We start from the raw sequence: 27977 nt of genomic DNA, 5'->3' as shown, positions 1-27977 counted from the left end.
CGAGCGGGAGGCGGGGCAAGGGCGCGGCCCGGGCCGGGCAGCGCCAGGGGCGGGGCCCAGGAGCACAGCCGTTACCCGCCGGCGCCGGTGACATCACCGCGCACCAGCCACGGCGGGAAGGGGGGGGTACGGGACACGGGACCCGCCCTCCGGGCAGGTGTCACGAGGGGTTGCGCGTGCGCCTGGCAGGTGTCGGGGGGGCGGTGCCTCGTGGGCGGGAAAAAAAAAAGGGGGGGGGGGGGGTTGTGTGGTGATGGTTGGGTGTGCGCGCGTGCCGGCGGCCGTTACCGGCTGCCTCCGCCTCTCACCAACTCCCTTCATCTCCTCCTCCATATCCCACAGCCGAGCAAAATGCTAAAAAAAAATTTTAAAAAAGGGCGTAAACGGTTGTGGTCACGCTGCTGGGAATCCCTCCTGAGACCGTGAGGGAGGCTGCGGGAGTTCGGTGGCTTCCACCTGCATCGTGAGTATCCCAGAAACGCACCTCAAAACTATACCATGCTGTCCTGTCGTCTGCTAAATGATATCTAAATAATCAACTAAATACCTGGCCAGGCTCAGGCTCGAGGTGGAAGCTTGATGCTGCCTTTGAGGTGGTGGCGTGCGTAATGGCTAGCGTGATTATTGGGGAGTTGAATTCTGGAGAGTGTGCCTGGTGAGTAAACGTCACTCGAGCATCTGTTGCTGAACAGGGACGGCCAAAAATTGGAATCAAAGAACAGGTCTCGCGGTGTAAACTGCATAAAATTAAGTCATTTTTATTGCAAGAGCAAAGTAACAAAAATAGAGGAAGAATTTTGGATTGGGAGTTAACATCTGTTTCCAGCTTAATTGAGTACCCCGTTAGCTTGCCTTTTTTTGTGGGAAAAGGTCAACATGCCTTTTTTTTCTCTGAGGTAAAAGAAGACAAAATAAGATCACAAAATTAATTAAGCTGCAGCATTGACTGTGGGTTGCAAATCTGCCGTGTGTTTTGACCAGATGACCTTGGGAGAGAGTTAACGTTAATTCTCTGATTCCACGTACTCTGTGTAGTATATGAATTGTACCCGAGAGGAAACATACAGAACGTTATTCTCCATAAGCAAATTAAAATTTTTCTGCAGGACATTTTAGTTTCACGCTAATTGGTTATACTACTGTGTTCTTACCTGTAAGAACCTGGAGCCAGGCAGACCTGCCTGAATAATAAGCCCAGCTAAAAAGTGATTAAGTGTTGTCTGTGAGGGTCTGAGAGAGCAAAAGAAAAGAGAAAGGCTCCCCTAGTAACCCCAAACACACAGGTGGAAGAGAAGAGCTCTGGGAAGTAGTTGCAGCGAGGCAACACTTTGTTGTTTTGGTTCAGTTTTGGGCTGATGGATAAAACTTTGCCCTAAAAAGATTTGGTCAAAACAGGGTGTCCTCCCCAAGCTGGAAAACAGGCAGCTGCGGTGTACGCGTGCAGGCAGCTGCTTACAATTACTGAGTGCTGCTCCTGGTGTGGCTCGAGCATCTGATGCCTCTAGGGTGCATGCACTGCATGCCTGCAGATGCTGATTCCCTGGTTTGGGGAGTGGGAGCAGAGGGAATCTTACCAGTCCTGGGAGTAAAAATAGGGTCTTCTCACAAGGAAAAAAGAGGCAGGGAGAGGAGCACAAATGGGGGAGTTTCTCCCGTGCTTATCCTTTTGTTTTTTCAGGTCATTGTAGGATGCTGTAGGAAGTTGCTGTTCCAGTGAACACTGTCCGTAACTTGCCAAAACCATCCCCAGCTTAGCCAGCAGCAGATTGCTTTCCCTTGCTAGCATTCAGTTATTTCAGTAATGTGGGCTGCCCTATTCAGCATCTAAGTCTAGCTTACTCCAAACAGTTACTAGGTAAACCTGGAAAGAAGTCAGGTGTTCCTTATGCACTTTTAAAGTGACCATGGGATAGATAGCCCCAGAAAGCACACAGGGGTTAGAATGTTTAAATTTGGCTTTAACCAACAGTAGGATAATGGCAGTATAATCCTATGGCCCTAAGGATAAAAACCGTGGCAGGTTTTAGGTGATCCTCCCTTACCAATATTCCACTTTTTTTTTTTTTAAATGTTTGAGGATGATTCTATGCTCCCCCCCCCCCCCCCCCCAATTTATACTCTATGCTGTACTTTCTTCAGTCACAGGAGTTCAAGAATGCCCCCTCTCCTCAGAAAATGGATGGAATCTGAGAGGGGAGGATGTGGTGGGGTGAAAAGTTCTTCCAGAATAGGTTTTGTAATTTAGCTAATGGGAAAAAATGCTTCAAGTATTGATGGAAGCCAGCTCTCCTTTTTTCCCTGTCGATAGTTATTGGGCTGGGTTTATATGAATGAGTTTACAGAAAACACTCTGGTATAAACATCAGTGTGAGAGAAGAGGTGGATAATTCATTCCCAGCCATTGAAGGTTTAGGTGTCCTCTTCAGAAAAATAGTGGTAAATATGTTGTCTGGCTTTGATCTTTTTGCATTTTGATGTTTTGCCTGCCAGGGTTTAAAAGGTTTGTGTGCAGTTTGTGAGTTTGTGCTGGGCAAAACTAGGACTACCACCCTGTCCACAGTTGCATGTGTGAGCTGTAATGCACAGAATTAAGTTAGGGGCTGCGGTTCTGGTGTCAGGGACTACAATGTAAATGATGGATGAAAACTGAAGAGAAAGCTTTCGAAGTGGTTCTATCAAAGGAGCTTACAGTTATCAAAGCATTCTAATGCTTCTGAAATATGTTTGAACATTCTGATGTCAGCATAGAGTAACTTTGTTGAATTCAGTTGAGGATTCCAGCTCAAAATGCTATGATTTTTCTTCTCTTTTTTTTTTTTTTTAAAAAACCCCCTTGTTTTCCATCTGCTTCATTTCATGACAGGATCACAAAATAAGTTAGTTTGGAAGGAATGTCTGGAAGACATTTCTCCCCACATACGCACTCACTCAAAGCACCTTGGTAGTTGGCTATGATATGTTACTCTGTGTCATGCCCAGATTAGTTCTGGATGTCTATGAGGACTGGAGATTCTACAGCACGCTCTGGGCAACCTGTTCCAATGTCTGACCACCTTCATTGTGAAGAATATTCTCTGATTATCTATTAAAAATTTCTTGTTCTGCACGTTTTGCCCATTTCCTCTAATTTGTTTGGTCTGCACCTGGTAGGGGAGGACTCTGGCCCCATCTGCTCTATAACCACACATTAGGTACTTAGCAAGGTGATCCCCGTTAACCTTCTGTCCTCCAGAGCAGGCAAACCCAGCTCTCTCAGCCTCTCCTACATCATGTGCTGCATGCCACTGACCTTCCAGGGGCCCTCTGGACTCCTTCCAGTATGTTGGTGTGTGTCTTGTATTGGGTTACCCAAAATTGGACAAAGTATTTGATATGTGGTCTCACAAATGGCGGAAGGAGGGGAAGAATCACTTCCCTTGTCCTAGTAATGACCCACAGTTTGTGCATGATTATTGACTCTTTATCCAGTCATCCCCATGGCACTGCCTAACTTGTCTCTGCTTTGAGGCTGAAGAACTACCTCTTAGTCGTTTTTCATATTGTAGCAGTTCTGTGACTTTGATCATCCTTGTTCCCCCTCCCTGAACCTTTTCCAGTTCAAAGATAACCTTCTTGTGCAGTTCTAGTCACGTCATCGCTGTGTTCAAAGTGGGAGCAGGTCATGGATTTAAATAGTTTCACAGCAATGCTCTGTGGTTTGCTTTATGCCTTTTGTAATAATTTCTGATGTCTGCTTTCCTTTTTTTTTTTCTTTTCTTCTTTCTAACTGGTGCAAGACATTGGGCTGGTATTTTCCTGGAACTATTAAAACTTCACAATTTTGTCCCTTAGTGATAATGATCAGTTCAGAGCTGCTTGTACAGCTGAATCTGGGATTGGGCTCCCTGCCCCCGCCACCTGCCTCACTTTACTTGGAATTTATTCTACAATTTTATTGGACAACTATTCAGTTTCCTAAAGTCATGCAGTTCTTTAGCCTGCCCTTGTCCTCGCTTTCCTGAATAACTTAATGTCATCACTAAACTTTGAGCTTGCTGTTCATCACTTTTCCTGTTCACTATTGAGTGGGTGGAAGAACATAGAGCCCCTGCAGAACTTCAGCGATGATCTCCTTCCTTTGTTGAGAATGGACCCACTTGCTCTTATTGTCTGTTCCCTATCTTCTAGCCAATTATTTCTCCACATCAGGACTTCCCTTCTCATGTGGCTCCACAGCTTCCTTAAAAGCCTTAGGTGATGAATTTTGCCAAAAGCCTTTTGGAAATCCAGGTAAACCAGATTTCCCTCATTCCCAGGTCTGTCAAAGAACTTCAGCAAACTTCTAGCGCAGAGCTTTATTTCACAGAACCTATGCTGCCTCTCCCCAGTAGATCATATTTCTCCAGGTGTCCACTGATTGTATTCTTTATTATAATATTTAGTAATGAACATTAAAAGCCTTTAGCTGCCTAGATCCCTCAAACTGTTTAAAGACTGGTGTCGTATGTGACATACATACCATGCACCTTTCATTAGTCCTATTTCTGCCTGAAGCTTCATGCATGCTTTTGTGGACTTCCTCACAGGTCTCTTCACTAAACTCTGATATTTTTTATAGTTACTGTTTAAGTGTAGAATAATTTTCTAATTAATAATTGGCAAACAGTTTTCGCCTTTGATGTGCACACTCTTGGCCTTTCAGTATCCAAAAGGTCTTGCCTCTGTTATGGAGCATTGTTGAAGCTACATCCCAAATTGTTAATTCTTTTATTTAACTGTAGTATATCATAATCTTAAACTATGGAGTGGGAATGTGTTAAGTGTTGTCCTATGTTATGCCAAATGCAATTAGGACCGTGACGCATCTTTTTCAGTATTTTACATACAAGTTTGTGTATCAGTTAAAATGGCAGGCAGCAACAGTCCTATTCTACTCTCATCCCCTGCCACGTGCTTCGAGAACACAGCATTCAGTTTAATATTCTAGGTTTTGGACTTAAGTACTGCCATGTGGGTTGCTGCAGCTAACTAACTAACTAATTGTAGTTAAAGGAAATGCAGGGAAATTCAGAGGCATAATTGCCAGTTAGTCTGAGGGAACATCAATCGCCTTCCAGGGACACTTTATTTTAGAGGCTGCCCTCTGCTGTTTCTCTCAGCCGTTGGCCTTGCTTCTTGCTTTTTTTAGCTTCTTGCCTTTTTTTTTTTTTTAAGCTTCTTGAAGTAAATGTAGGATAGCAGAATGAACATGGTTTTAAGTTTTGTGTGTCAAATCCAGCCAAATATATCTTGTCCCAAATTACATTTTACAAAACAAACTTTAGTCACTAAGGCCTTGTTTGGTCTGTGTTGTTTTTTCTTATTGTTTCCTTATTTTTAGTTATGTGTTCATAAATTTGTGTTTTCCTTCATTTATCTAAAAAGGAAGGACAATTTATGGGAGAACTTCATTTTAAAAAAACTGATACCTTGTCATCAGCAGAGTGATGCTCTTTAGAATGCTTGCACTGCCTTTGCTGGCTTTTTAAAGTTACACTAGTCTGGAAAATAGAGCACTGGCTGAGAGTGAAGAGACCTGCATTCTGCTTCAGGGCTCCTGCTGTCCTGCTGCGTGAGAGGGGGAAGATTGCTTGTATCTTCCCAATACACTTAATACTCCTTGTGTCTTCCTGACCTGCTCTTTGTCTTCTCTGTTTTTTTGAAGTCTTTACAGATGGGGTGACCTCATGTATGTTTGTGCAGTGCCAAGCCTAAGCAGGGTGCAATTTCAAACAGATTTCCCAGGTACTTTCCCAATATAAATAATGAAAAAACATGAGAACTCTTAATTTACAAATCAAAACTGTGGTTGATTTATAAAACAAATCTTGAGAGGTCTGTGCTTGCAAAAGCTTGTAAGTGACCTTAAAATGAAATACTTAGTTGCCTGAGGTTATGAGACTGCTTAGCATATACATAATTATGCTGGATTGTGGTAGACAGTATTAGTTGGTAGGCCAAAATTAAAGCTTAGTGCTTTTAACACCGGGTCTGTGAAGATGTATATTTAGGGGAAAAAATAAATTAATTTTGCTTAGCATGCTATGCTCATTAAAGCTTCCCAATTCAGACTTTTCAAAATGCTCTTATGTTACACTGAAATGTTTATCTCTTGGGCAGCTGGAATTCATGGGACCTAATTGGCCTTGTAAGCTAAAACTATGTGGTGGGTTGACCCTGGCTGGGCACCAGGTGCTCTTAACTAAAGCTGCTCTATCACTCCCCTCCTCAGTTGGACTGGGGAGAGAAAATAGAATGAAAGGCTTGTGGGTCGAGATGAGGACAGGGAGAGATCACTCAACCAATTACTGTCATGGGCAAAACAGACTTCACTTGGGGAAATTAATTTATTGCCAATCAAACCAGAGTAGGGTAATGAGAAATAAAACAAAACCTTAAAACACCTTCCCCCCACCCCTCCCTTCTTCCTGGGCACAGCTTCACTCCTGATTTCTCTACCTAACCCCCCCCAGCAGCACAGGGGGATGTGGAATGAGGGTTAGGGTTAGTTCATCACATGTTGTCTCTGCTGCTTCATCCTCTTCAGGGGCAGGACTCATCACACTCTTCCCCTGCTCCAGTGTGGGGTCCCTCCCATGGGAGACAATCCTCTATGAACTGCTCCAGCGTGGGTCCCTTCCCGGGGCTGCAGTCTTTCAGGCACAGACTGTTCCAGCGTGGGTCCCCTGCGGGGTCACAAGTCCTGCCAGCAAACCTGCTCCAGCGTGGGCTCCTCCCTCCACAGGGCCACAGGTCCTGCCAGGAGCCTGCTCCAACGTGGGCTTCCCACGGGGTCACAGCCTCCTTCAGGCACCTACCTGCTCCGGCGTGGGGTCCTCCCCGGGCTGCGGGTGGATATCTGCTCCACCGTGGACCTCCATGGGCTGCAGGGGGACAGCCTGCCTCACCATGGTCTTCCCCACGGGCTGCAGGGGAATCTCTGCTCCGGTGCCTAGAGCACCTCCTCCCCCTCCTTCTGCACTGACCTGGGGGTCTGCAGGGCTCTTTCTCTCTCATATTCTCACTCCTCTCTCCAGCTGCAGTTGCACAGGTTTGGTTTTTTTTTCTCCCTCCTTAAATATATTATTCCAGAGGCACTACCACTGTTGCTGATGGGCTTGGCTTTGGCCAGCGGCGGGTCTGTCTTGGAGCCGGCTGGCATTGGCTCTGTTAGACATGGGGGAAGCTTCTAGCAGCTTCTCACAGAAGCCGCCCCTGTAGCCCCCACTGCTACCAAAACCTTGCCATGCAAACCCAATACAAACTACCAGGTGGTACAAAATGAAAAATTTAACAAGAGTGACAAAATTTTATAAATATTGATGCTGCTTCTTATCCAGATATGTTAGTATTTGGTTTGTTTTTTTCCTCACTGCTAGGTTATGCTGCTGCTTAATACCTGTGAAGTCAAAGCTTTAAGAGTAGAACCCAACAATGAAGTAATATATGGAAGAATCGTGTTTTAGTTTTTCTGTAATAGAGATCATGATCAGGATGCTCTTGTACCCCTGCATCAGATATTCCTTTTTGTGTGGTTAACATGTGTAAGAACAATAGTAAACATTCCATTCTCAAATGCAGCATTGTTCTTTTCTGAATCCAGGTTTTATAGAATTGAGCTAGTGTAACAATATACATTACTATGTTTTGAGTTGTTGGCGTGGCATTAGATGGATAATAAGGACAGATCAACTTTAAATCAGAAAGGACAATATCTCTGATCTAACTGCTTAGGACCTGAGAGAAAAGAATTTGCAGAAGAAAATGTGTATTGACAGGCTCAACAGTTGTGGTCAAGGCCAGTTAAGAAACCGCCTAAACCAAGTGGTTTTAGCCCAGAAATAGTATTGTACAGCAATGTCATAAAATATTTATACAACAATTTATAGGTGTTCAACACCAAACTATGTTGCTGCTCGTCTGTTTAATCATGCCATGATCGATAAGAATAATTGATTTTCATGGATCCAGTTTTGGACCTTATTACTGTAATCTCTTGGATAGCATTGTCTGTTTGAATATATGCAGCAGAGAGTCAATAATGACTTCATAGGTTTAGCTCCACTCTTCGGTCAACTCTGCCTGAGAGCAGGCCAGCAACATTTTTGAATATAGCAATTGTTTAGAATTTATGAAACAGGTAAGCTTATGTGGGAGTTGTCATTGGCAAGGAAGAATCAAAATTGCTGGGAATCAGCAAATTTGTACACCAGTCTTATGGCCTTATTTGTAGGGATAGTGATCTAAGCAAAACCACTTGTATTGTGGTAAGACTATACAATGCCTTAAATATTGTGGAAAGTAGTTAGATGCATTTGATTATTACATTGACTTTACGAACTTACTTTTGAGATGCAGGCTATGTGGGTGATCTGTCACAAGCTGACGTTTGACCCTGTGCTGTGTTTAAAAACTGTAGTTCATGACATCAAGACTCTCAAAGTGGGAAGAAGTGTGGGACATGCAAAATTGGGAGCTGTTGAGAATGGAGAGAGTATGTTTACTGTGTAAGTAGCCAGAACTGTACCCCCAGCTGCTGCCAGGGAGAGGGCTACCAGTTGTGGTCTGCACAGCTAAGGCTGTAGGAGGGCAGTGGATGTATTGGTGTGCTCTGGCAAACAGGTGATTGCAGTTGAGGGTAAAAGGTAGAAATTCTTGGTGGCTATCTGTAGAGAGGACAGCTGGGTGTAATGTTGGATTTAGTGAACTGACAAGCTCCTAGTGAGGAGGGGGCTAAGGTAATGCCTACCTGGAAAAAACTGGATTGTGGCACTGTACGTAGAAGACTGATGGTGGTAGCATGGGTGGGGAAATACTTTCTCAGAAGGGGACATGTAAGAAAAAAGTTAGGCAAATGTCTTTCAGAATGCAAAAAAGATACTTTCCCCTTTATATGGAATTTCTGAGAGCACATGCAAGATCCTTCCTTATAATTGAGAAAACAGATGTCGAAGATGGGATTTCATCAGCATCTACTGTTTTTTAATTCTGACACAGTCAAATGAGAGGATGTTTGTGATCTTATTGTTGGTCAGTTGGTAAATATCTGGAGTGTGATTCAGGTGTGCCAAGGAGATGTGTGGGGGTGACTAGCAGCAAAGGAAAAATAAACTCTTATGCGAAAAAAAGGAAGTAATCTAAAAAGTTTGAAAATTGCTGTTTTAAGATACAGAATGTAGGAATTCTTACAAAAATAAGATGGGTAGGAAGGTGGTAAAAGGGGGAATTTTTTCCCTTTCTTTTTAAGGGACCTTACTAATACAAATCACTAACGTTAATAATTGTGTTACCAGGGATGGGGTAGAGATCCTTTTAAATGTTTTAATTAGTGACATGATTGTAAGAACAGTGTTTTGGTGTGTATGAAGAAAACTAGGTAGGGTAATCATAAAGGAAGAACTGGATGCTCTTACAGATAGGAGTAAGAGAAATGACATGTAACTACACACAATGAAAAATCATATGCTTAGGAACTGATTTCAAGAACTAGTTGAAATCTTGTCAGTTGATTAAATTTGGCCCTTTGTCCCCTCCTTTTATCTTTATCAGTCTAGAATTCCCATGCAGAATTAAAGGCATGTCACTATGAACAGGACTAGTGAGATTACAATATACAGGTGAAGTACTTTTAGTTGATACAAGTTTTAGACTGTTGTTATAAGGCAACAGTAAGGTGTTCAGAACACTGTACCATTCCAATCTCCTTCGTTTTTAAAGAATGCGAAGTGTAATGGATTCTGAAAGATGCTATGAGGCTGATTAGGGAGAAGGGAGAACTTGCTTTTGAGAAAAGTTTATTTAAAAGAAAGTTTTTGCTTGAGTAGCTTGCAAAATGAAGGCTGGAAGATGGTGCAACTACTGCTTATAAAATGTATTGGGAGGGAGGAGTGGGTAAGAATTATACATGGAGGCAAAATTATTAAAATCAAAAGATTGTGCTGGAACAGGAACAAATAATCTAGCCATGAATCAACTTTAGACAAGAAATTTTGGAAAAATGTTTACAGAGAAGTTCAGGAACAGCCTTCTGAACAGGGTAGTGTGGGCAAGCAGTGTGTTGTGTGTGTCCCCTGTCTCCCCTGTCCCCCCCAAATGTATCAGTAAAAAGGAGTGACTGTTCAGTTAGAAACTTGCAACTTTGGCCTTAGAAGTTTTCACTGTTCTGTTGGTGTTCCCTTTCTCCAGCTCCCCTGATGGTTAATGTGTTTTTCACTTTTTGATTGCCCGAAGCTAGAGATGGATGGGGGTGTTGGCATGGCTGAGAAGCAGCCCGAGTAGCTGTTGCTTGTCCTAACCACGCGTCCGGTGGACAGCAAGAATGACGAGAGGACTCCTTTCTCCTTCTCCTACCCCAACCTGTTGTCTTGTGGTCGTTGTAGACCAGGTACAATCATGCTGCGGATGGAACCGCTCTCCGTGTAGCTCACTTCTCTGGATCGCTGCTGCCCTCTTCTGCTCACTGCCTGTGACTGTTTGTTGGAGCAGGTGTAGTTTTGATGTGTTGCACCAAAGGCTTTGTGTCTGTTGTGATGTGTTGTGGAAGATATTCTCAGTGGATTCCTTCAAGATTAAACTTTATTAGATGTTTGCTTGTGATGCGAGTTTAACTGGCGTTACTAACTCAGCAGTTTGAAAGAAATAGGGGTAGATTGATTGAAAGTCCCATGAAGCAATTTCAACTGCCCATCCCTGCGCTCTCACCCACCTTGCAGCCCGGTGTGTGTGTGAAAGTACAGTTGTGCCACAGCACAGCTGGTAGCTGTATTCCTGTATCTGATGGAGTGAAATGCAGTGGGTTTCTAGGGCTGGGCACCATGCAGAATTAGTTATGTTCAAGATAGTGCTGTCATATGTGGTTGGTACCCTTCTGCATTTACTTCACAGAGCTGTAAATGATCTGGAGTGCCTGTGGCATGGGAAATAGTCTGTCAGCATTAAGAAGTTGCCACTGTTCTGCCCAAGTCGCTGTAAAACGGACCTATGCCAGCATGACTTGCAATCCTGTAGCATGTCTGCGTTAGGTGATTGTACTGGTGCAAACCTGTGTGTACTTGTTATAGCTGTATGCCTCAGAAATGTGGAGCTTGAAAGCTAGGTTTCTGATGTAACACTTTCTTGGTGAAGCAATTTCCTCTGCATAACTTGTGTAATTAAGTTTATTAAGAATTCTGGCACCCAGACAAATTATTGTAAGGCACGGGGAAAGTGCTAGACTGAAGCCTGAGGACATAGGTGGAACTGAGGTATGGCAAGCTTTAAGGCGTGCCAAGACAATGATATACAGTAGCATTTCCATTGCAGCTGCCACTCTATTCCTAGGCTGGACTGCATAGTTTCTGCCCAGACTGGGCTCTCGCAGCGTGTCCGGCTGGTGGGGTCCCAGGGCTTTTCTTGCTGTGGCTGCATTTGACCAGGTGCAGTCAGAGGGCATGGGGACCTGGCCTGTGCTTGCAGAGGGTTTTTGACTGGGTCAATGCAGCAGTGTGGTGATCGGGGCTGGTCCCAAGGGCAGGGATGGGCAGTGGGGCCATGAGAGCTGAGCAGCCTGGTGGTGGGAGATAGGCAATGGAGCTGGAGCTGCTGTTCTTCACTCCCTCAGAAAATATGTGATCGTTTCAAATCCTGAAAACATGGACAGTAGAATTCCCCTTCTCTCTAGAGGGACTGGACAAGGCATGGTGTGTCTCCTAGGACACTTTAACTTCTAATACTCAGTTCCTTGTGACTTCTGATGCACTCAACCTACAGTGTGTAGGAGAGAATTTCTGGCTCTAGCAAGAAATTTCATGTATTCTTGGAATAAGGTTTTACTGAAGCAAAATAATTTGCAAGAAAAGATCATCTCCTCCATCAATTTTTAAATATTTTATAGTTTAAGGAACACTGTTCTCACTTCCAAACCCAGGTATCTCTCTTATGCAGTATTTATTTTGATAAACTGTGCATTCTTTCTTGTGAGTATTGACAATTATGAAATCTTTTATTTGCCTCAACAATAGTAACTGAAGTAAGATTTGCATGGCAGGGTCGCAGAACTGGCATGAATGAAGAGAAGCTCTTGGAGGTAGTGACAGGCACTTCTGTGTATTGACTAAGAGCAAACATCCCTCTTAATGGTTGATAGCATCCAGAAGTCAGTCAGGAGGTAGAGTGAATTGGGACTGGAGAAGTGGCATCAGTTTCTCAAGACTGTGACCCTGAATAAGATTGGCACCTTGTTGTATATTCCTGTTTTTTTTTGACCAACTGATGATGATGATGTGTCAGGGACTTCACTGAGCATGTTTACAAACAGCACATAAACAAAACAGAACCTTCTTGCTGTGCTGGCTGAGATGTATAAATTGTTTCATTCCAAGGATGTCTTGCTAAGAGAAGCTAAATTCTTTCTAAACAACTTGCACATGGAAAAAATCAGAAATGTTAGTCTCAGATACTCTGTGTGTGTACAGCTGTGCATACTGAAGTTATAGTTCTCTCATTTTTCTTGTCTTCCTTAAATTAAGCTCACTTCTGCTGGGAGGGTGGGGACATGAAATTAGTAGTGTTATTTAGCAAGCCTTTAGGGACTGAGGGGCAGTGTCACAGATGGAGTGACTAGAAGTATTTGCCAGTTGGAGGAGGATTTCTTGTAGCAAGCCTTGTAGTCTGTAAAAGCTATGTATGCTTATGAGGGCAGCGCATGCTGTGCTACCATGCTGTGGCTGGCTAGTAAAAACAAGACATCAGGGCTACACAAATAGCAAAAAGCTTTACTTGCACATTCCTTGTGAAGTGGAATTGCCCAGCAGTCCTTCCCCTCTATCCTGTTGGTGTAACTGACACATATGACATGATCAAGGAAACCTGCCCCATCACAACACAAACCACACACACGCCTTTCCAAGCAAAAGCCTATATATATAGCCTATGCTGTGTTCCTGGCTTGCCTCCTGAGAAGACAGACAAAATTAGGGCTTTGTTGCAAGTTCAACTCAGTATGAAGTGGAAACAGAGCACATCACATATATTTTCTTTATTGCTGGACTTTTTTTTTTTCCAGTAAGTAGGCATGATTCCTTAAAGGCTGAGGGTTTTAATAACAGTAAGGTATTTCAGGTTTCTTTTTTTGCTGTGGACAAAAAGATACCTTTGATCAAAGTTTTGCCTTATATTACAGTATTTCTGTACAAAAATAAAAGTCCAAAATCAGCCTACTATTAGCTGATATTCCCCAATTTATTTACAGGGTACTGTCAAGAACCTTCATCAGGTAACCTGGTAAAATAGAGAACTCCATATTAAAGCAGTTGCATTATAAAACTTTGCGTTCTCTAGTCAACTCTGAAGGGCTCTGACCTTTGGCAGTCAGTCCAGGTTGAAGAGTCCAGCCAGAATTATAAAAAATGTCTTTAAGAGAAAAATTTAGTATTAAAAACTTAAGCTGACATTATGGAGTATTCAACTGATAATTTCCATATTAGGGTAGTCTATAAATATTCTCAGCTACATCTCTCTTTATAATACAGCAGATACAGAATGCAGACTTCTGCTACTTATATGGTAATACATATTTGAAATAGTAAAATCAATGTATGAAAATTTTGGAATTTACTTGTTAATAAAACTGCTTATAAAGTAACCATACAACTGTAACAACTATAACTCTGAACTGTTAAAATGTACAGAAAGACTGTTTACACCATTGCACATACTTATTCCCTTTGCTTCAAAAGACTTGTGAAATACAGAATAAAATTAGTCAAATTTTACTGACAGCTCAAATACACATGCACAATGTGCACATCCATGGAAGCAAGGGGAAACAAAATGTTGGCGTCCATCAGGAAGGCTGCCAGCAGCTCTCCAAAAAAATATACCTTGCTCTTCTTCCCTCCCCTTTCCCCCATGTATACAGGCCAGTAGGTTAGTGCAGAATGGATGAATATAACTCTGTTTTCAGTGTTCTGAAAGGACAGAAAAAATCCTCTTGACTTCTATCAGCAATTTTAGGTCAATGCAAGTTGCGTTTAACATTAAGGCACTTATTACTGCTTGTAGTGCAGTGTATCAAGTCTTAAGGCATTTGTTACATCAACTGAAGATAATAATGCTTTGGAAAGTTTTGAAGGAGCCAGGAGCTCTAGTATGTGACTACTTCAGCTGATTCTCCCCTCCCCACCCTGTGGTCTTTCTAAAACAATGTTTGAAGGTATTTTCTGTGGAAACTCTGGTTCTTGGTGAGCTTGTCAACAGATGTGATCAGTATCATCAGGTCGTTCTGAGGCCAAGCAGGGTATGTTCTATTTAGAGCACAGTAAAACTGGTTTTGCTTTCACCTGGAGCTGCCCTGACTTCCATGACTACTCACTGATCGAGAGGTGCTGTAGCGTTTTTTCACGATCATACTGATGTAAGCTTTCATCAGCTTTGCAATGTCAACCACCTGCCAAAAGAGTATAAAGAGCAAAGTTCTTAGTAAGATAACAGTATGTGAATGGATTAGTGTCTTTAGATGCTAACATAAAACTGTCAAGCTTTCAACAAAACCCTTTTGTGGTTAAATAAAAATACTCAGCACTTCTATCCATCTCATTATGTCTTCCCTTTAGCTTTACCAGAGATCTTGAATAAATCTGTAACATTTGCAGCAATTGATTAAATTACTAAGCAGCCTGGCTATCAGAACAGGAAGACCACAATAACAAAATTGTTTCTTGCTCTTACCTCACTAGTTTCAAAAAGCAGTTCTCTCTCATCCACCACAATCTTATAGGTGTTGGCAAGTGGTGCACCAAATGACAAGATATGTTCATACTGAAACACCTCCAGAGGCCTGCCTTCCCCACGCTTGTAGACAGAAACTGCATCAGCGCTGACTCCAAGCCACAGCTCTTGTGGGAATCCCCCTTCTTTACACTAGAGAAAAAAATGTAAATTAACAGCAAAGGGAACAGCGAGAGCCACATACCACTTGATGTTCTTCTCTGTAACCATTTTTTAACAAGCACATATTGCTTGTCCCTCTTTGAACATAGCCTTTTACGCTTCTCAAACTTGTTTGCAACCCATCAGGCTAGCATTCTGTCCCTCTGTATTCTATGGTTAACTAGTGGATTTAAATAGCTACAAGTGCTTGCTCATGGGAGTATGCTTTTACTATCTTTTTATTTATTTTACTATGTTTTATTACATCAGCTGTCTGAGCACTGTGATACCATATTCATGGTTTTACTACTCTAATGACATCATCATCTATACAGTATAAACTGTAGTTTGAGTGTTCAGGAGGTCTTACTCACCTCTACATCAAAGAGCGTTGAGCCATAGCCAGGCCATTCCTTAATCAAAGCCATATACTTTGCCATAGCCTGCTCCTGGTTCATCCTCTGGAGTTTTTTCCACTTGTCAATAATACTAGTCCTGGAAGCTGAGATTTCCTCTTTGACCCACATGTCTAACATCTGATCCTCCTCAACCTTCTGTTTGCTGACAGAGCCACTGCGAAAACTCCTCCGCAATGTTCCTTCAAGAAAGCTGGCTCGTTTCTTCTCAGCCTTCTCTGCTGCAGTAAATGTTTTGGTAGACTGTGTAATCCGAGACTTCAGCTTTTGCAAGGGATAGACTTCCTCCATTTCTGGTAAGGTGGTATGCAGGGTGTAATCTCCCTGAAGGTACTGAAGTCGCAAAGCTGCAAGGACCTGGAGGGTTTCTTCAGGAGCAGGATAATGTCCTCTAATCACTGCTTCATGAGCCTATCGAGGGGAAAAAGGTAGCTTTTTATGTGCAAACCAGTCTTTGAAAGGACTAAGAGAGAAATGGGAAGTAGATTTGCTGCCAGGCAAACCCTGGATCTGAAATAAATGATCCATTAAATAAATCAAATGTGGTAAATCTCTTAGCAAATTTGTTAAACCAGGTAAGGCAGGGTTTACCAGAAGAATTGCAAGGCAATTGAGGAACTTGCTAAATGGGAATTATTGTTACTGGTACAGCTCTTGGTGAACTCACACATATGAGAGCAACTGAATTACTAAAAAGGAAGATAAAATGTAAAGGGGAGAAAATCGGGTCTGAACACCTGATTGGGAGGAAGCCATCTCTGTTCAAGGGCATTAGAAAGAAAGGGACATGTAGTTTTCCTTACTGCTATCAATAATCTGGATGTAAAAACTGAAGTTTCCAGCCAAACAAGCAAAGCTCTACAACAGCTTTGTAATAAACCTCTCTGTTGGAAAAGAGTAAATCTTCAATGGATCCCAGATAAAAGTTAGTAAAATGTTTATATGTTACAGTGGTCTGTAGCATCAGGGATGAGATTCTGAACCAAGACGACTCTTTCAAATCCTAGCTCTTTGCACACCCATTCAAACCTTTGGAAATGTGCAGCAGGTAAGATTTTTTTGTTGTTGTTTTTTTCAGATGACACTAGTACAGGAAACAAACATGCCTGATGTCTGGAGATGCAGGAATTGCAAGCAGTTTAGCAAAAACACAGAGATAATTCACATCTAAGTAAGAGCTAGTTCATTTAGGTGTAACACTTAGAGGATGGAGACAAAATGTGCCTTTAAACATGCAAGATGGTTTACCTGAGATTGGACACATGCAGAAGAAAGAGCTGTCTTGTGGAAGGACAATATTTTAATGAGAAACAAGAACTAAAAGATTTTCTTCAGTGCCTTATGAATTAAAGGACTTAGACTTTAAAATAATGGATGTTGCAGAACTAAAACTGATGACAAAAGGGAACTTTCTTAATTGGCTGAAAAAAGTCAGTGGCAGACAATTAGAAAAAAACAGAACTGATGTTAGAATGTAGTAAGCCACCTCTTTAAGGTATTGCTGTAATATTAATCATAGGGATTGAATGTTTCATGCTTTATAACTGAAATACTATTGGTCTTGGCAAGACATAAAATATTTGGCTAAACACCAGTCAGCACAGAATGCTGCATGAAAACAATCTGCTTCAGTGAATGTGCTTAGTTTTCCATATGAAAAGCTAAAACATCTAAATCTGCCTCTTAAACCAATAATGTAACGTAAAATATCTGATGCAGAGCTCTCATGGATTTTCTTCTTACCCAAAGCAGAGGCGTTAACTGGCTGACTCTATATGTAAAAACAGACAGACAGGCAGAATGCAATGTTTCTAAGCCCAACCAAGGCAATCCATTGCCCACATCCTTTAGCTGACAATAAGCAGTTCTGGATCAAGCTACAGTAGTAGGCTCTGGAAGGAGACTTTTGGTAGACTCATGATGTAATATGGTGTCTTAAAAACTAAACTGTGAACAATGAAGAAATACTTTACTACAGCAAAAATGTTTCTGATCCTGTGGAAGGGGAAAGGCTTCATACATATGAAAAGTGAAATATGTCAGTTCTTGATCACATCAGGCTTGCTTACCAACAGAACATCAGTGTCTTGGCATTGCAAATAGCCTTACACAGAAATCTTTATCTGTCTCTAGTGCCCACTTGAAGAAGCTGTCCACTAGACAAATTTTTAGCCATTTGCAATATAGTAGAAAAGGAAAAGGTCAATCAACAATAATAAATGCCATTGGTGAGAGTTTCTGAGCAACTACAAGACTTGATATAATAGAAATTCAACTGCTGACACATGTAATTTTCATTATATATCAATTTCACTTATGTTTTGCAATATGGGCTCATTCTGAGCTCAGCACATTCATTAAGTGGATTTCTGCTCATCAGAGCTGTCTCACTTACTGCTGAGACTGGACTGATTTGTTTTACTATGGTGCTATTGCTCGATCAGTTCTGTACAGTTGCCAACATGGGTCTCTAACAATTAATTTGCTTGCAAATTACACATTTTTCATTTTATTTCTGGCACTTAAGAAAATGGTTTCATGAGAGCAAAATTAAAAGCAAGTATTATCCTTTTCTTTTTTATCCAGCTTAGACCCAGTTATCCAATTTTTTACCACTACATGTAAAGCAATTCACAAGTAATACAGAAGTAAGAAAAGTCCTAACACTAGGTAAATCATATGTGCTTCACTGATGTCAGGATAAGCCTATTTTGACCACTGAACTGCTTGCTTTGCATTTGATGCTTGAGTAGTAGTGCATTTAGTTGAACAGAAGCATGATCAAAACTCTCTCTGGGCTGCCTAGAGCTCTTGCTTTTTTCCTCCTCTTAAAAGTGCCTCAAAACAGAACCTCTGTCCTTTACCTGCTCAAACATAAAGGCAAATTCCACGCTATCTTTTGGGACGTTTTGTGTGTCCAGGAAGCAGTAGAGCTTGAAGTAGAACTTCCAGTGCATCTCCCCAGCTTCAGCAGTGGCAGCAAGCCTGCATGGTGAAGAGAGAGACAGAGAGAAAGAGAGATCAGAGCTGTGAAATCAAACTCCTTTCTAAATTGACACCTGAAGAATCTAAGCAAGGCATCAGCTGAATTTTGCTTTGTTATACCTGCTATCAATCTGGTGTTGTTGACAGGAGCTAACAGTTTTCAGCAGTATACCTGACTGATGTCATTTGGACAGGGTGTGTGTGTGTCTGTTTAGAGCCTACAGCAAAATCAAGGACTGACTTACAAATGTTGACTCAGTTCTTGGTCAACTGTTCCTAACCCAAATTCTCTTAATAAGCTTTTATCTGCGGCTCAGTCAGGTGTTGATAAAAGCAACATTATTAAGTCCTGTTATAAAATGTAATTGCATAACACTTCAGACATTCCTTGTTTCCTCCCATTATTATGTGGATAAAGGAGGCTGATTGCCATGCATATAGCATAAAGATGACTAACAGGTATTTAAGTTTGTATTACATTTTCTTACTACAGTGCTATGGGTGGTTTCAATTTTACTGGTAAGAATAATGTTGTGAGCTGTACTGTGGTGATCTCCCTGTGAAGTTAGGCAACAGGTAGTCAGAATAGCAATGACTGCCTGGAGTTCAGTTCTCCCAGTACTGGGGCAGCCACAATGCTAGTAATGGAAAAATTTGTAGTAGTGGAAAACCAAATACAAGTGAATAGGTGGCTCATTAATCCCTTTAAGAAAAAAAAAAAAATATCCTTTTGTTCCAGAAATGGCCATGTGTGTAATTCAGCTGCATCATCACAAACAAGCAAGAGAAAATTCAGCATTATTGACACTGGAAATTTATTTAATTGCTCCTTATTAAAGTGGTGAGAGAGAAGGAGAGGCACACTCACTTTTCAAACTTTGCCAAGACATCAGCCACAATGGTTCTGCTTTCAATTGCTTTATCAGTAGTTCCATTGTATTCAAACAAAGCAAACATATTTCTGCTATCCTCCATGGCCAAGCCACGAATTAACTTTTCAACCACCTAATGAAAAACAGCACATGAAAAAAACAGCATGGAAAAGCAGCACCACAGAGTAAGAAAAATAATTAGAAGAAAATTCAGAGCTAGGTTTTACATTAGGCAAAAAATGTTGCTAACATGTTCTCATCAGCTGTACTAATTGTTGTCAAATTCCACTTTAATTTTTGTACTAAATAATGCTGATTCTTTCAGAATATGTATGTGCTATCACCTGGCCAGGTATAACCCCTGTATTTCACCAACTCAGCAAGAGTCTCCTAGTTTTAGGAAGCAACTGGGCTCTCATACACACCAGTATCTACTGAAGTTATTCCAATAATGCGTCTACTGAATTGCTTAGTCTTTCCTGTAATTTTTCTTGTAAGAGGGAACTATAGTTGGGTAATCGTCTGCAGAATAAAGACAGTTTTACAGCAGGGATTTCTTCAGAAAACGCTGGGGGGGTTGGAGGGCCAGCTCTGTAAGCCTTCCCTCCCCTGAAAGGAGACACAGGTAGGGAAACCCCAGTGCTTCCAAAGTTTAACACTACTACTGCCTGGAACTGGGACATAAAGGGACACACTGATTTTGTGCCAAAGCCATTCTGTCACCACTTCTCACCTCTCCAGCTGTAGTGTGTGAGTTGATTGTAATCTTACAGGAGCCCCCACCATGGCAATAAACTGTGGATGTCATTTCCTGCCTGCTGATCAGAGCTTCTATTTCATCCCGTGATGGCACAAACTCTCTGCATTTCGTTTTCTTCAGAGATTCATAAGTAAAAAGTGCATATTTCTCCATTTCAGTTCCTGGAAACTGGTCACGAACCCTGTGAGACAAATATTACTGCTTTAAGCTGCCAGTCTGTGAAATAGAAAGTTTACTTATTTGAGAAGGTTTGTTTTTTCCTGAAAGTACTTCTGTATCCAGTATGCTATTTAATTGACAAGCTCAAAGTGTCAAGGGAAGTGTTCTAGCTTGTGATTTACTGTGGGATAACTTATATACTTTCATCATTTTGTTCTACAAACTGAATGGAAAGAAAAAACTGAGCTACCTTTATAGCATTAACTACAGGAATCTTGTAATGACTCAGATTTGACAGCAAGAGAACTATGAAAATCTTCTGGTAATCAACTCCCTGTTTTGTCAGTAACAGTTGTTGGATGAAGACTAAACTGCACTAAGGTACTACAGAAAAAAGCAATAAAGCATATTTGACTGCTCAGTTTTATGGTAGTGTCACTTAAGATACTTGATTGCTACTGCTGATTTTCTTAAAAGGTTCTCTCTAGACCTTACTGTTCAGCAGTTAGTATTATGAGTATTCACTAATAACTTTAATGAACTCAACTCTTAATTATTGAAAACTGTTGAATTTGGGTAGCTTTCAGTATGGAGTGTTTCTATAATATATCCAGTGATAAAATACCAGCTTCTTAGAGCTACTAAGGTTTAATTTACGTGAAAAAGTACAGTGATTTGTGATGTACAAGGCATAAAAAGATTACTGCAGTTTTACAGAAATGCTGTAAGATGACTATGCATCTACAATGCTGAAACCACCTACAAATGTTGTATCGGCTGCAATATTTGTTTAACTAGGAGGCCAGTTTATGAGCTGAGTTAAACTGAGAAAGTGAATCAATGTTGGATTTTTTCATTTTAACAGTTATATAAAGTGATTTGATTTCTTTCACTAATCTTACTTTGCTTGAAAGGTCTATCTTCAATACAAGCATTTTGTAAAAATTTATAATTAGATTTAGCAAAGTGATTGACAAAATCTATGCTCTAGCACAAATACAGACAAGACCTCTAAATTACTGAGAACAGTTTGTTGTTTGTGGAATAACTTTCCTAATGACACACTCTGCATTCTTCTGCTGCATCACAGCAAGAGAAACTCCATGTTCTGCTTAATGCCGAACTGTCAACAATGATTTATTTTTTTAATGGTCACTAATATCTTAAAATTAGATTTGCAAACAGACATTTTTACCTCAAATACATCTTCAAATACGATAATGTTCTTTTATGTGCATGATGCATACCTCATAAAACTAAGGTAAGCAGGATGAAGAATTTTTAACAGGTTGATTTAGACAGTTGACAATGGGGCTGGGGAGTACGGGCTGCAAGTCATTTAAGCGACTTTATACAATTACACAAACACCCCCTTTTGTCAACATTAACAAATTGTACATTTGATTTCGTGGGATTTTGCTTGATTCTTCAAATGAGAATAATTCCACCTAGATCAACTCATACAAGCTTTTCCTACAACATTCTCTTTTCAGATTCATTGTTTGGCATAACCAGTCCACTAAGTGAATGCATTTTTGTCTCACTTCAAGATATCTAAACAGTGTTACAAGTTGTGGTGAAGAAAAGCGTGAGTGAAAAAACTTCTTTTCTTGCTTTAGTAGTTCAAAGCTTCTCACCTTTTGAGATGAAACTTGAGATACTTGAGGATGCTGCGACTTGGCAGAAACGTGCAACTCATGCAGGTGAGTATTTGCCAACTGTACAGGTTCCCCACGCTCCCAGGGTTAGGCACTTTATTGGTCTGCTTGATGAGCTGACAGTAGAGCTCATCTCGAAGAGGTCGTAAATCATGTCCTGTTTGGAGGATACCTTGGATTATAGGGATGGGATCAGACATAGACTCCAGCTGCTGTAAAGAATTAAATATCTTGATGGCTTCATCCTGCAGAGTTGTGTAGCCTTTGTCTTTCAGCACTACAAAAGAAAAATAGGGAGAAAGGTGCTTAGACTGAGATATAAAAGAGAAAGCACTCAGGCTTAACGTAAGAATTGCTTAATGCTATTCTGTGACCCTTACTATGCAGGATATTAGAATGGATCTTTTCCATTTCAAATCTGTGATGTGAACTCATTTTATGAGCTATTTTGCTATTGAGGTTTGTTCCGAATTTAGTGAAACCCATTCTGTCATTTTCTGACAACATAACTTAAAAAGCGTATCTTGCTTGATCAGAGTTTTTTTGATGGAGAATCTTCCTTCCAGAGCATCCACACTGCTGAAGTGTCTTATCACTTTTTCACTGTCACAAGAAAGTGAGAATCTAATCAGATCGTAAGTGAACTAAAGCACGACTGCGTTACAGAAAGTGACAAAGATAAATGGCATCATTTTTGTCTACAGCAGTAGCATTTCAATTAAATCCAAAGAATACTACTAAACTAAATCATTGCTGTGACACTGCAACTTGCTTTTTGAGTGCTGGAAAAGGTGGTGATTGTTTTTGTACTACAGGTTATTCAACACGGGCTAACAACTTTTACAGTCTACTTAAAAGAACCATGCAGTTCTTGGGTTCAAGAGATGGAAGAGATTGCTCTGATGTCTGAATCAGCCCTACTCACCGTCAAAGCACAAACCAGTACAGACATATGTTATGAGTGTGAAGTTTCTAACCTGACATTATACTGTTACAGAAAACAACTAGAACTCAACTGCAAGTCAAGGCAATAACTGAGCATCAGTCCATCTGTGGAGCTACATTTAGTATAGGAAGACTTTGGCAAGACTTCTACCTCAGAGGGAGCTAGCCCTTCCTATCCATGGGGAATAGAGAGCAACCATGCTGCTCTCCTGCATGGGACAACCAGCTTAAGTGCTGGGAAGATCGGAACTGTGCCTTGCCACAGTACAGGAGGAGGGGGAAGAGAAGAGAGAGGTTTCTCCTAGGATTTTCCTTGTCATTCGAGCAGAAGGGTATCACCTGAGTTACCAGGAAGTCTTGCCTAAAATACCTTAGCTTTTAACCAACTGTGACCTCCTGCCCTCCCCCCAAGGATGAAACTTCTGGTCTGAATCATATCTTGTTTAATACGCAGTTGCAAATTGAGATAAGTGAATCCATTTAAGGACACCAAATTCACAACTGTCAATGGCTCTGAACCATTCATTCAAAACAGACTTCTAAGTTAGTGATTGAGCCCAGGATATTAAAAAACATGATTACATCTATTTCAGGAGTAAATGAACCATTACTTTTTAAAACCATGTCCACTCAAACGTTGTTTCCCATAAATAATGCTTCCCACCACAACTGATGAAACTTACACTTGTTAATTGGAAGTTGTGGCTGCTGCAGCTCCCTGCATGGGGTAGGAAGCCACAATGATTTGAGAAGGAGGATACAATTCAAGGAGAGTGAATGAATTGGGTTTAGTTGCTTATTTCAGTGCCAGGCTTTTCAGATTCAGTCATCTTGGCTGTGTTACTGAGGGTAACAAACTTATATTACAGCAGCAATAGCAACCTTCCCTTCTGCAAGACCCATGGAGGGGCACCACAAGCCCATGCCTTTATGCTAGACAAACTGCTATGCTCCACCTCCTGGAAGAGACCAGGGAAACTTGTCTAGTTGTATTATAAAAATGTATTTTGCCTACCATTACTTCACTGTAGCCCATTGACTAAAAAAATCCCATCCTCTGGTTTAGTCTTTCATAAGGAAAAGTGTTTCTATGACTGAAAAACTTACAGTTTAGATTGATGTCCCCATATGGCAGTGGCAGTAATGGCGAGTGCAGCGGATGATGAGTGTAACGGAGAATAGGGTTTCTTTTATAAATCTGGTCAACCACATCCGCATTCAGGCAGTTTTCCTGTTGGGGTAAGAAAAAGAGCGGGATTTGGGGTCCAGCATTAACGATAATGCAATGCTTTGAGCCCTTAGGTTGGCTGTGAAAAAATTAGTCATCGATGTTACCAACACTATTTGGTGCTAAATCCATTTGTGGGTACTGTGGCTGCCATGGCACTCTGCAGGCTATGAATGCTCAGTACCTGCTAACCCCAGGCCTTGCATAAGCTTACTTTACCTGTGCACTAAAAAACAAATCACAGCAGAGCTGCAGGAGGCAAAAATGAAGTTTCATAAAATTTTTTTGAAGTGTGTTTTCATTTTACAATAATTTTTACTCCAGTATTTCATAACTGGAATTAACACATCTGTATTCCAGTTTTATTTAAAAATATTTCTCCAGCATAACTAATTGACCTTTTCAGTTAGAATTTACAGGAGCTGCCATTAACAAAATAGTCTAGAAAAAACTGCTGCTGTAAATGTGATGCACTCACTCTGATGTCTAATACTGTTCTTTCTTAGGCTAAGTTTGACAGATGTGTGACCACTGTCTTCTATCAATCCTGAACTTCCATGTATGTCTACTGCTCTGAAGAACAGTGTTCATAGTCTTGGAATTTAGGACTTAATACTTCTTTTCTATGAGAGAAGAGGTGGCAGTCTCCAAGGGAAAAGGTTAGTAGCAGTTCTCCCCTCTTGCCTATTTTTCTGGTCTCTTTTGAGAATCATTATCCTCTCTCCTGAAAGCACATTAGCAAAAATCTCCAGAAGGACATTCTCTGGCTATGTATGCAATATCTCCAACAGCAGCATAAAGCAGTAAGCGTTAATTGAGTATGTTTCTCATCATGCAGAGGCATGACATGCTTAGCCCATACTATCATAGCACAAGAAAAGAACCATAATGAAAAAAAAAAAAAAATCACAAGAGCTCTCTAGTCCACATCCTGGTGTGCTGCTCACTGTGGACATAGCCAAACAGGTCTGCCAACTCCTAAACCTGCACACTGTGCTCCACTGCTAGGCATAACATCTGTCAAATTACAAAAACCAGTAAAACTTGTTATTGTTTTCATGGAAAGAAGTTATCCCTCTTGCCCTCCAAGTTGCACTTCATACCTTGCTCTTCTACTGTTTAGACAGAAATTCCTTTATCAGGTCAGTGAATACATTCAGGTTCCACAATTTCAGTCCATGTCACTGTGTGATTAAAACTTAATTTTCTGCTTTATTACCCATTATGGCAAAGCCAACATAAAAAAGATTTAAGCAACCATTCTTTCCCACCCCACGCCCTCTTGTTTGTGCCTACCTTAATATCCTGAATAAGTTGCTGAGTTGGAGTATCAATTGGCGCCTTTGTGTCAATCACATTCTGGATGGCACTTGACCAGCGGGTCGCCTCATTAAGCAATTTTGTATAGAGACGATAACAATGTTTGCGTCCGTATACAGTTACATTCCAATAACCTAGCACAACAGGGAGAATTATTAATCATAGAAACTGCATCTGTAAAAATACCCCAGCTTCTATCTGAAAACAGCTGTAGTCCCATCAGACCCAGAGTGCTGCATTCTGGATCATGCTGGCATTTTTTCAGGAACTAAGAAGTTGTACGAGTAATTAAGTATCATAATGTAGATACTATGATATTAAAGGAGATTCTCCTTTAAACAAGCCTAGGAGTAATCTCAGAGTACAACCACCATCATGCAGCCTTCCATTTTATCCAATAACCTTAGGGAAAGTGACCATAAGACAACACTACGGAATACTGGTAGCTGCTTGTGGGCCCTACTTGTCCAGTCCTGTCTCTAACATGAAAATCTGAGACAGTCTTGCTTTGTATGTGAGAGTCTTTCATCGTCTGTGGCACACATACAAACATACAAAGCATGAACTACCTCTTCTGTAAAAAAGTCATTAATTTCACACCAATGAAGTGGCAACTATGATAGGAAGCACATTTCAGTTCAAATTCTCTCTCTGCATCATTGTATAGGCTTTTTACAAAGCAGATTCAATTAAAGAAAATCTATTTCATCTTTCACTAGTGAAAGCCTCTTTGAAGTGTCAGTGACCCCAATGAGATTATATAGGACTGTGAACAGTCGCTTCTCATTTGCAAACAGCCAGTTCTGAGTTGAAAACCAGTTTTGAAAATGCACAGGGGAGCTGACTCAGGTGTAGTATGTAGGTTAGCACAAACTGGACTCTTACTCTAGATCTCCCTGTACTTGCTCCACCAATGTTAGTCCTCATAGTTCCTCAGCACATAAAATAACGTATGAGGAGAGTGCTACCCATATGTCTTTCCCCAGGTCTTTGATGTGTATGTGTTCACACTAACTTAGCAGCAGTGTCAATCTATGGTAACTTGAATGTTGGTGAGAACAGATTTTACTCCTGTGTACATTACTACCTCTGTTTTTTAGCCAGTAATTCCCTGTAAAATGCCTCAGTGACTTAGGAACCTGATTTGTTCAAACTGCAACCATAATAATCCATTTAAAATATTCTTATGCACTGTTTGTTGCATTACTAGGTAGTAGGACAGAAGGCAACTGAAAGCCTGTTTGAACAAGAGCAAACAGTTACCTGTCTCTTTGAAGATTTTTTCATCAGGTGGGACCACTGAGCAGAGGCTGTTCAGGACCAGCGTACCCAATTTCAAAGCATTTTTCTCTGAACTCTTGTAGTAGTCCAAAGAATTGTGCGTCAAAACAAACCAACGCTTCTTCAGTTTTAATGAAGACATCTTTGGGTTGTTCTTTACTTCCTTGTGTAGCCATCCTGTTAAAGACACAATTTGAATTGCAGTTTTTTTTTTTTTAAACAGAGTTGGACAAAATTTAGGCTGCTAAAAGTTAGTTGCGTACTTTCAACAACAAAAATATTATGTGAATTGTTTAGCCCACATATTAAACAACTTTGAGTAAAATTTTTAAGCAATGAAATGATGAAGATGTAATAAAATTAATATGAAAACTTTTCAACTTTGGTGTTTACCTAGAAAAATTCTTTTGTCAACTTACAAAAATGCTTTTGTCATTGTTACAGTGTTTTGTTACACAGCACAGCAGGACTATAACTTCAGCTGTATTAATTTGTGAGTAAACTCCACCATAGAAAGATGAGGCTCTAACACTACCATGCTGACATATTACCCAGACTGTATTGCGGGAACAATCTCTTAATTAATGGATGTCATTTACTTTGTTGCTGTCCTACTCAGTTCTTACCTCTCACAATGAATTCTTGTCCCTCCACTCTAGTGTCCCCCTTTGACCTCTGGAGAAGCGTTATCCAGTGATGCATCTCTTCAGGAGTGTCAGCATTACAGTGAAGAACACGATTAGCAGTGATGATCACAAATGAATTGGGTCTATGAAAATAAATGAAGGCTTTACAATCGACATACATACTGTTTACCTCACCATAACCATAAACACTGTCCATTGTTTGCATTTTCTCTTCAGACAAATACTGTCCACCTCTAAAGCATTTATTTCAACACCACTAAACCTAAAAAAAATTAAGCATTTGAGAAGACTCAATTATGTTGGATTCACACCAAAATGCTAGGGCTGTGAATGGTGGGAAAGTTTACATTAAATTGCAACTTGTCCTATCTCAAAATAAATCTATGGTGAGAAAAATCTCTAATCAGCTTTGGATGTGAATCAAAACTCTATTTCAGGGTCAGATCTATTTAGAGTGTCTGCTTCAGTAGTTACATTAGCTAAAACCAACTACAATTTACAAAGGTCTACAGTGAAGCAGCATGTGAACACAGATTCTTTTATTTTTAATGCAGTGCAACCCAATTCGCAGAGAATACAATCTATTTTTAATGAGAGTCTGGCTTTTACCCAATCCTACACCAGGATTCACTGAAGCATGAAGAACTAGCCCGAGTGAACTGTGTTGATGGGTCTCTGGATTAGAAAGGCAGGTTCTTCAGCCTACAAACACTTGCTTTAACCCTTTACCGTTAATTTTTTCATCTGGGAACACAGTTTTTAAGAACTGTATCAGATGTAG

At 40.8% G+C, this 27977-nt stretch overlaps 1 protein-coding gene and 1 long non-coding RNA gene across 3 annotated transcripts in view; one reads left to right on the top strand and one right to left on the bottom strand.

The window, feature by feature from the left end:
• The first annotated feature begins 236 nt into the window (after positions 1–236).
• Positions 237–27347, top strand: LOC128139206 (uncharacterized). Of its 2 annotated transcripts, none has more exons than XR_008234279.1 (4): positions 237–463; positions 21611–21820; positions 24455–24607; positions 27209–27347. It is a non-coding gene; the product is annotated as an uncharacterized LOC128139206 (long non-coding RNA). The 2 variants fall into 2 exon arrangements; XR_008234278.1 differs by having other exon boundaries at positions 26479–27347.
• Positions 13019–27977, bottom strand: part of MYO10 (myosin X) — a 169469-nt gene continuing 154510 nt past the window's right edge. The window contains exons 31-41 of the mRNA XM_052781271.1: positions 27176–27318; positions 26532–26726; positions 25245–25402; positions 23828–23951; positions 21755–22052; positions 19932–20139; positions 19195–19331; positions 18206–18326; positions 15300–15752; positions 14725–14916; positions 13019–14443 (exon numbers count right to left, since the gene is read on the bottom strand). Coding sequence (XP_052637231.1) covers positions 14333–14443; positions 14725–14916; positions 15300–15752; positions 18206–18326; positions 19195–19331; positions 19932–20139; positions 21755–22052; positions 23828–23951; positions 25245–25402; positions 26532–26726; positions 27176–27318 — 2140 coding nt within the window. The 3' untranslated portion in view covers positions 13019–14332. The remainder of the gene's footprint in view (positions 14444–14724; positions 14917–15299; positions 15753–18205; positions 18327–19194; positions 19332–19931; positions 20140–21754; positions 22053–23827; positions 23952–25244; positions 25403–26531; positions 26727–27175; positions 27319–27977) is intronic.

This window comes from Harpia harpyja, chromosome 1 (assembly GCF_026419915.1).
Source record: "Harpia harpyja isolate bHarHar1 chromosome 1, bHarHar1 primary haplotype, whole genome shotgun sequence".
In the NCBI taxonomy this organism is placed as follows: Eukaryota; Metazoa; Chordata; class Aves; order Accipitriformes; family Accipitridae; genus Harpia; species Harpia harpyja.
This window is presented reverse-complemented; position numbering and strand designations above follow the sequence as displayed.